The 9,186-nt window shown below is 59.8% G+C and overlaps 1 protein-coding gene across 1 annotated transcript in view; it reads left to right on the forward strand.

The window, feature by feature from the left end:
* The window catches only part of CCNF (cyclin F), an 18,061-nt gene that overhangs the window by 5,005 nt on the left and 3,870 nt on the right, over positions 1 to 9,186 (forward strand). The window contains exons 5-13 of the mRNA XM_010840323.1: positions 77 to 270; positions 643 to 696; positions 1,276 to 1,380; positions 1,663 to 1,740; positions 3,097 to 3,248; positions 5,188 to 5,352; positions 7,092 to 7,215; positions 7,479 to 7,659; positions 7,982 to 8,069. Of these exons, the coding sequence (XP_010838625.1) occupies positions 77 to 270; positions 643 to 696; positions 1,276 to 1,380; positions 1,663 to 1,740; positions 3,097 to 3,248; positions 5,188 to 5,352; positions 7,092 to 7,215; positions 7,479 to 7,659; positions 7,982 to 8,069 (1,141 nt within the window). The remainder of the gene's footprint in view (positions 1 to 76; positions 271 to 642; positions 697 to 1,275; positions 1,381 to 1,662; positions 1,741 to 3,096; positions 3,249 to 5,187; positions 5,353 to 7,091; positions 7,216 to 7,478; positions 7,660 to 7,981; positions 8,070 to 9,186) is intronic.

A 9,186-nucleotide genomic window follows, 5' to 3' on the forward strand; every position in this document is an offset into this window, starting at 1 on the left:
ACTTTCTGTAAGGACTCGGGGAAACTGCTGTGCCCGCCCCCTAAGACATCCCGGCTCGCTCTGTCTGTCTCTGCAGTGTCGGTGTCTGACGAGGCCCGGGCGGAAGTGAACGGCCTGAGGGCCTCTCGCTACTTCAGCCTGGCTGAGCGGCTGAACGTGGGCGCCGCGCCCTTCATCTGGCTCTTCATCCGCCCACCTTGGTCGGTGTCCGGGAGCTGCTGCAAGGCCGTGGTTCATGAGAGCCTCAGGGCGGAGTGCCAGCTGCAGAAAGTGAGTCCCAGCCTGGGGTGTGGGTGGGGCACCCCACAGGGTCCCAGGAGATGAGACAGCCCTGAGGGGAGATGCTGTGGACCGTGTGAAGTCAGGGACTTGGGGGAGCGGAGGCTTCGAAAACAGTGCAAATATGGGAGCATCTGCAAACAACCAGCAGGCGGGGAGACGTCAGAGCCAGGGTTGGGGGCCTGCGGGTGGGGCGGGGCTGCAGACGGGGTGCCCACGGAGAAGGATGGCCAGAGGCTCCGTGACGCAGTTGGTGGAGTCCTGGAGTCGAGGCAGGCGGGGGAGGACCTGCACAGGGGGTGCGGCGGGGATCGAGGGGGGCCCCAGGAAGTTCCCCACCGACAGTCACCCTTCCTTCTCTAGACCCACAGGGCCTCCATACTGCACTGCCTGGGGAGGGTGCTGAGTCTCTTCGAGGTGAGTCCCCTCACCCGCCCCCGTGCTGCTCGGCATCCTGGCCCCGGTGGGCACTGGGCACAATGGGTCTGCAGCTCTGTGCTGCTCGCCTCTCCGGCAGCTGCAAGCAGCGAGGACTGGGACACTCAAGAGAGGCCGCGGGAGGAGGCCCCCAGGTCTCCCAGCCGAGAGGAGCCCTGTCTGTGTGGCCGGTGGAGCCAAAGGGTCTGATGGGCAGGATGGGCCTGCGTGCTTCCCAGCCCGCTCCGGCGGCTCCCTCCGCCTCCTCACAGGAGGTCTCCACTTAGCGTGAAAAGCCCCCCAGGGCAGTTCGGGGAGGGCGGTGGCCTCTGGCGACAGGCGCTCTGACCACTCTGACCACAGCAGGGAGAGACCCGGGGTGTGAGCGAGGAGCTGGAGGGCCTTGGGGATTTCCACCACCCCCCACCTCCGTCACCCTGTGGCCCCGGCAGGAGGAGGCAGGGCCCAAGGGCTACCTCGGTTCTCACATCGCGTATCTTCAGGGAAGTTGTTTCTCCGCTAATTTAGTTAACCCGTTTTATTAAAGTTGAGCGCTGCATTTGTGGCTACTTATTCTAGGATGAAGAGAAACAGAAGCAGGCCCGGAACCTGTTTGAAGAGTCCGCTAACCAGGGGTGTCTGACCAGCTCATACCTCCTCTGGGAGAGTGACAGGCGGATGGACGTGAGTGGGCCCAGGTCTGGGAGAGTGTGGGTGACACTGGCCAGAGGCACGGTCTCAGCAGCCCAGGACAAGGGTCTGCCAGCGCAGGGGGTCCTCCTGGGGCCCCCAGGGCTGCCCTCAGCTCTACCCTGGGAACGACCACCACCACTCAGGGGAGGAAGGGACAGAAGGAAGGCCCAGCCGGGGCCCCTCTGGGGGTCTTGGAGGAACACTGAAGAACCCCAGGGGTTGGTTCTGAGTTCCCCAGAGACACGCCCATGTAAGGGCATCTCACACTGACAGATGCTGGACCCCGGACGGTGCCTCCACAGCTTCCGGAAGCTCAGGGACTTTGCTGCCAAAGGCTGCTGGGAAGCGCAGGTGAGCTGGGAGCCAGCTTCGTCTCAATGCCTCCTCTCTGGGACCCCAGGGTGGGGCTGCCAGGCTTCTGTGGGGGGCAGGGGTGGGGGTCATGGTGGGGCAACTGTGAGGGCGGTCAGCTCTGAGGTGTGCAGGGAGGGCAGCCTGGGAACGCTTTGCCCATGGCACCGAAGACAGCCAGCCTCGTCATTCCTATGTGCTGTGGACTAACCACAGCTTCTGTCAGAGTGTGGACAGCTCCCTAAAGCTGGCCTGCGGGGACACCATCTTGGCAGCGGGACCTGAGGCTCCTTAGAACAGATTGGCATGAGGAACGCTATCCTCTTTCCAGTATCTGACCCTTCACCAGGTTGTCCAGCGTTGGAACTGGACGTTGGAGGCTTGTAGTTGGCGTTCACCAGACACTGTCCCTGTGCAGCTGTAAGGAAGTCACTATTTCCAGACAAATCAGAGGAAGTCCCCCTTGGCCAAGCTGGTGCCTGTGACCCCACCAAGTTGGGGCTTCAGTCACTGGCCCTTAAAAACTCGTGACAAAATCCCCAGCAGGGATGCCCACCTGACACATCACAGGCCACTATGACATTTGTGTCCAGAAAGGCACGCAGCACGTTTACAAGAAATGTAACAATCAACAGTGTGTTTCTAAGGTCAGCCTAATCAGTAAGAACAGTGAGGCCCATGGAAGTACATGGGGGGGCCTCAGTATGCTCAGAAACAAGGAAGTAAATACAAGCCGTCAAAACATGGGGCAGGTTTGACCTCACTGCTCATCGGAAAGGCGCCCATTTAGAGAGGTCATGGCTGATCCCACGAGCAGATCACACACACGTATTCTTTGCTTCTGAGTGTCTAGCTAGTAACTTCTGAAAATAAACATTCTCAAGGAGAGCAGTTTGTGCCAGCCAAGATGTGATAAGATAGCCTTCGGTGTTCTGTGAGGGGGGTGGCAATCCAAGCAGGCCTTCCAGAAAGTGTCACGGCACAGGCAGCGCCTGGGGGTCGGCCACAGGAGCAGAAGGCACACAAGCCTGCGCAGCAGCGGCCCCCCAGGCAACAAAGCCTACAGAAACCCCTTCAGAAGAAGGACAGGGCAAGAAGCCTGTACAGCGGCGGCCCCCCAGGGGACAAAGCCTACAGAAAGCCCCTCAGAGGAAGGACAGGGCAAGAAGGGGCTGACCTGTTCCGTACCTTTTGTCCCTTTTAAACGTTCTGCTGTGACTTATTAGTTACCTCCAAAAGCATAAGTAAAATCTTGACCCTCCTGCTCCAGCAGGCTTAGAGGGTGTAAGTAGCCCAGGGTGTTGACAGACAGGATGGGCCTGGCCCCTGCTCACCCCACGACTCTTCTGCCCACAGCTGTCTCTAGCCAAAGCCTGTGCACACGGACACCAGCTCGGATTGGAAGCAAAAGCCTCCAGCGAGATAGTCTGCCAGTTGTTCCAGGCCTCCCACGCTGTCAATAAGCAGAGGGTCTTCTCTGTCCAGAAGGGGCTCAATGACACAATGAGGTAAGGGGCCCGAACTGCCCACGGTGACGAGGTCCTGTGACAGGCCCGCTGTGTCGTCAGCCCCACTGGGATCCCCGTGTGTGTGAGTGTGTGTGTGTGTTTTCTAAAACCAGTAATGCCCGAGTTATCTAGGGCTTTGGGGAAAAAAAAAATTCCCATAGGAGTGTCTGTTCTCTCCAGTTTCCCTTTTTAGGCCTCAGAAAGTGTTAAACCACTTTAAACATCTTTCTAAAATGATGCCAGAAAAACCAAGCTTTTCTTTCCAACCCATACTCACGAGCATCAGCGTCAGCGGGGGACGTGGGGGCCTGCAGCCTCAGAACCCCGTGACCTGCTTCTTCCCACAAGTCCCTTCTCCTCTGAAGTTTGGAGATGACACACTGTTACAATCACAGATCATGTTAGAAAGCAAAGTGGAAAATGTGAATAATTGTTTAAGCTCATGCTAGGGATTTCAAGTGCGTTTTAGATGTATGACGGGCAGGCCCTGGCTGTGCTGCTAGGTCTCCGCTCACAGCCGGGCTGCAGTGTCCCCTGCTCCCACGTTAAATGTCACCAAGCTGCTGTGCCTTTTTTTTCTTTTTAATTAATCTGGCTGCACCAGGTCTTAGTTGCAGCACGCAGGATCTCTTAGTTGCAGCATGTGGGATCTAGTTCCCCGACCAGGGATTGAACCCAGGCCCCCTGCACTGGGAGGTTGGGAGCTCGGAGTCTCAGCCACTGGGCCACCAGGGGAGTCCCAAGCCGCTGTGCTCCTGAGTCCTGGACCGGCACTGGCGGTGCCCCCCCCACCTTGTACCCTCCCAGTCTGCCCTTTTTTTGGTGGGGGGACACTTGCTATTCTTTTTGTGTGTTGGGAGTGAGGGTTAACATAAATTTTAACCTTTTATGTTTTTCAAGAGCTAAAGTAGGTTTATTGAAATAATATTATTTCAGCCCCAAGTTGAGCATCTGACTGTTTTCATCCATGTCAGACAACAGCCGACTTTTTCCTTTTCTTTAGTTGAGTTATAATTGATTTCCAACATTAGTTTCAGGTTTAACCACTTTAAAGTATATGGTTCGGTTGGTCGGTTTTTGTCAGATCATTGTGTTTACCTAGGGTAAACGGGTAGGGAGCATTGTCCTCTGCTCCCAGTCGTGGCTTGTGTGACCCTCACACCCCTGGGCGCTCCTCCTGGCTTCCCCCTCCGCTCCCCTGCTCACTCTGCCCTCACCACCGTGCATCTTCCCTCTGCCTGAGAAACACACTCCTGTCTGGCTGCACAGAGCCCCTCACCATCACGGCTCATCTCTCTGGCTTCCTTTCTCCCGTCTCCTCTCCTTTGTCCACCCCGTCCGGGCATCCTTGCCGCTGCGTGCAGTGTCCCCTGTGACGTCAGTGTCCCGGCTTGGCCTTGGCGCCATTGAGGAGGAGGGACCCTGTGTCTGCTAGCTCTGCAGCCCGAGCCCTCTGTTGTGGTTGCCTGGTGGCTGAGAGCTCGAGCGCCTGGGCTCAGTGCATCCTGCTTGGGCTACGTTCCTGGCTCTTTGCTCAACCGCAGTGGGTTGTGACAAATGACCCCACGGTGAGAGTTCCTCAGGGAGGAGACAGGTTTCCAGGACAGTAACCTTTGACCTGTGACCCGTCCCCAGTCTCCAGAGCAGACCCGCTCTGCCCACTTATAAGTTATGGTCCAGGCTCATCCAGTGCCAGGGGGCCCCAGGGTGGGGGTGGGCAGGGTCCACATGTGTGTGCCCACCTGCCTCCCAGGAATGAAGTCAGGAGTGGTGGGGCCCCCAGCCCCTCGGACAGCTGCCGGCATAAGCCCATGACGCCTGAAGTGACCGCTCACCCCTTGGGATGGATGGCCGGATGGGACTGGGAGACAGGACCCCGTGAGGTTCGGGGCCCCACAGAGGCTCTGCCTGGTGTTCAGGGGCAGCACTCTTCCCACAGGTACATCCTCATCGACTGGCTGGGGGAGGGCGCAACCATGAAGGACTTCTCGAGCCTGTGTCTCCACCTGACTGTGGAGTGCGTGGACCGGTACCTGCGGAGGCGGCTGGTGCCCCGGTACCGGCTGCAGCTGCTGGGCATCGCCTGCATGGTCATCTGCACCCGGTGAGAAACCCCCGGCCGGCCCTGCCCAGGTCACAGGCTGGCTTCTCAGTGGGACGAACAGGCCTTTGGCGCCCCACCTCATGATAACGGGGTTCTAATTTCAGGGGTGCCCAGAGTGGGTGGTCCTCCCCACATGGGGGCAGCAGGGCTGACCCTCCGTGCGCGGGCAGCTGCTGCTCATCCCATGTGGTGGCTTCGCTTGGGCAGGAACCCTGTTCCCCTGGCCCCTAAGGGCAACACGGAGATGAGGGAGGCCACAGTCGGCTGCCCTTCTGAGTCAGGCTGTCAGCCCCGTGTCCAGAGACCCACATCCAGCCAGGTTCACACCCCCTCCTACCCGTGGACAGGATGCGAGCTCCTCAGAGGTGGCTGTTCTGACTCTTCCCGTCAGCCGACTTAAGTTTCACGGAAGTCCATCTTCCTAAAACCAGCACCTCTCCACCCAGTTTTGCCTTTGGACACAGCGTGGGTGGCACGTCCCACCATACATGTTGCATTTTTTTGTGTTTTAAACCAGCTTTCTCCTATGTGGTCTGCCGTTGCCCGGGCAGTATCTGTCTGTAAGGCTTAGGGGGTGAGGGGCAGGCTCGCTGCACACAGTGGTGTCAGCTGTGGAGGACTGCTCGATCTTTGGCACAGTGACCCAGAGGCGCGTGTCACTGGGGTGTAGTGTATCTGCTTCATGAGCTCATGCAGGCGCCCGAGGCCCTGACTTACTCTCTGCTGCTTGCCATGGCCCCTGAGGCAAGCAGGTCCACGCCTGTGGCGAGCTCTGTCCTGTGGCCCTGATGGGAACTGGACGCTGTGGTTTCCTGGGGGCCAGGGAGCAGGGTGCCCACAGACGGAGGGAGCGGGGCTCAGGCCCGGTGAGCACAGGCCACATGCGCTCTGGCACCTCTCACATGTGCCTCAGAACCTGGAGCTCTGGGTCTTGTCACCAGAGAGGGCTGACAGATGGGTCCCCAGCCTCCCCAGATCTAAATGGCATGGTTACAGGGACCGGGGGACCGGCCATGAGATAATCGCTTTAAAAGATTTTTAGGGGCTGAGACATCCCTCTGTCCACTCTGAAAGCAGCACCTGCCCGAGCACAGGCTCGTGTCCCCCACCTCGACGTCACACCCTACCCCGCGACTACAGTCCCCACCGCCCTGCCCTCTCAGCCAAGCCACCGCGGGAGCTGCAGAGTGACCGAAGGGCTGTGGGCTCGGCCCCCATCACCCTGGTGGAGGGAGGGGCCCTCAGAGACTGTCGGACCAGTGTGTACCCTGCTAGCTGGCGCTGGGAGAGGGGAGAGAACAGGGTGACCACCTGCCTAGGGACTGCCTGAGTCCCTCGGCCCAACCCCGGGCCAGGTCCAGAGCTCCAGACAGACTCTGGCTCTGGTTCTGCTGGCTCGCCTGCCTTCTGGGTTAAAGCTGTTCATGCTCGCTTCGGAGCGGCTGGCACAGGGCAGGGCAACCCCTCATCTGTCGGGAGGTTAAGAGAATTGGCCGCTCACACCCTTCGTGGCTGGATTTTGCAGAAACGCCTGTGTGCCCAGCAGCCCAGCCGCTCTACTGCTCTGGGCCTGTGGCGCTCGCACCCCTGCCTCTCAGCCTCCGACAGGCTCAAGTGACCTTTCCAGTTAACCTCACCCGCCGAGGGCAGCCAGGTCAACTCGCTGGACTCCCCACCCCATCACTGAAGCCTAAAGCCCACTGAGGGGCGCGAGCTCAGATCCCTTGTTGGCACTCCAGGTTCATCAGCAAGGAGATCCTGACGATCCGGGAGGCCGTGTGGCTCACAGACAACACGTACAAGTACGAGGACCTGGTGAGGATGATGGGCGAGGTCGTCTCGGCCCTGGACGGGAAGATCCGGGTAAGCGGCCGCTCGCCTTTCCTCCTGAATCGAAGCCGAGTCGCGCCAGGGGGTGGGAGGAGCAGAGGGCACGTGCGTGGCTCTGGGCTTCTCTGTTCAGGGAAGCTCTCCGGGACCAGGAGGGCGTGAGGCCACAGCCGCTCGGCGTGCCTGGCGCCGTGCTGACCACTAGGAGGGCAGCATGTCTGCATTCTAGCCTCCCCACGAGCGGGCAGAGGGTCCTCTGCATGCTGTGACCCCATGTCCGCCACCCCGTCCCCCAGGTCCCCACCGTGGTCGATTACAAGGATGTCCTGCTGACGCTGGTCCCCATGGCACCAAGAACCCAGCACCTGTGCAGCTTCCTCTGCGAGCTCTCCCTGCTGCACACCAGCCTGGCTGCCTACGCCCCAGCCCACCTGGCTGCGGCCGCCCTGCTGCTGGCGAGGCTGACGCATGGGCAGAGTAAGCGGCCAGTCCTTCCCTCCCGCCTCTCAGAGCTGGGCTGAGCCAGTGGGCGAGGATCTCAGGGAGTCAGGAGCTGGTGCTCGGGTCCGGGGGAGGGAGGGAGACAAAACGGCGTGCTCTTCTCTCCCAAGGAGGAGGCAGCAGGATGGACTAAGAGCCCTTGTCTGGGGGTGGCTTGGTATTCCCCCCGTGGGGTGCAGCGGGCATGCATGCCCTGGGCACAGGGCCTTTTCAGCGCTGAGCCCTAGGAAGCTCTATTCCAGAGCCACCGGGGCTGTGGGCGTCAAGGCGGCCCCACGACCCCCACTTCCCTCCCCAGCGCAGCCCTGGACCACCCAGTTGTGGGACCTCACTGGCTTCTCCTGTGAAGACCTCATCCCCTGTGTCTTAAGTCTTCATCAGAAGTGGTAAGTGTGTAAGGAAGCGAGCCCCACACACAGGGTATGTCCTCCACACTGTGGGTCCAGAGGGGTTCACATCACAGGAGGGCTGTTGGGCCATGAGCTGCGGGTCTCAGGGTTGGCGTTTAGAAATCCCAGGGCCATGTTGCTTAGCACACACGTTTTTAATGTTTGCTGTGTGGGCAGCAGCTCCTCCCCACCCAAACCTAACTCACAGACAGTAGAGCATAAGGAAAAACGGCCTCTCCACGACAGCAGTAACTCACTGCAGGAGGCTGGCGTTGGCAGACTGCAGCCGGAGCACAGGCCAGCCGTGCCTGCCTCAGGCCCTCGGCCTTTCACCTCTCCTCTCACCCCGGCTGGCAGCCTTGCTCCTCCCACTCGGTCCCACCCGCACTGCGTGCGCTGAAGCCCCCAGGACCCCCTCCTTTCTCAGGCCAAGCTGCCTCGGAGTCCCCTTCCCCCACCCAAGGGGCTGGGTGATTCTGCCTCCCTGCTACCTTCCCCTGGTTTTTTTGTTTTTTCAATCCAGATAAACTGGAAATATTTATTTACAAATGAAACTTTTTTTTAAGTGTGCAATTTGATAGGCTTTTGGTATAGAGTTGTGCAGGCATCACCACCATCAATCAGAGAACATCTTCTCCCTCAGAAGAACCCTGCCCTGCCTCCCTAATACCTCCAGGTGTCCCCTCCCCACCACCCCTCACCGAGCAACACTCCTCTCCTTCCTATTCTGGACGCTTCATCACGGGCTTGCACACCGTGAGGGCTGTAGGTGTGAGCGGCTTCCCACCTACACGGTGTCTCCACTGTGCAGGCAGCCCCTGGGCGGAGAGACCCCGTCTTATTTCTCCATCTGTGCACTGATGTACGTTTGGGGGTTTTCTGCCTCCCCGCTGCTGTGGACGACTGTGTCCAGGTCTCCGTGGGGACCTCTGCCCCCCTTCCTCTCGGGGACACACCTGGGAGCGGGCGCCAGGTCATAGCTGCCTCTCGGGTTAACCGAGGGACTGCCAGGCGTCTGCACGGTGGTGCTGGGCCCGCTTCGAGGACGTCTGGTCCTCTCCCGTCTGAGCGGGGGCTGCAGGTAGAGCCTCCTGGGCGCAGTGCCAGCACTCCC

Source organism: Bison bison, unplaced genomic scaffold (assembly GCF_000754665.1).
Source record: "Bison bison bison isolate TAMUID 2011002044 unplaced genomic scaffold, Bison_UMD1.0 scf7180017864144, whole genome shotgun sequence".
Lineage (NCBI taxonomy): Eukaryota > Metazoa > Chordata > Mammalia > Artiodactyla > Bovidae > Bison > Bison bison.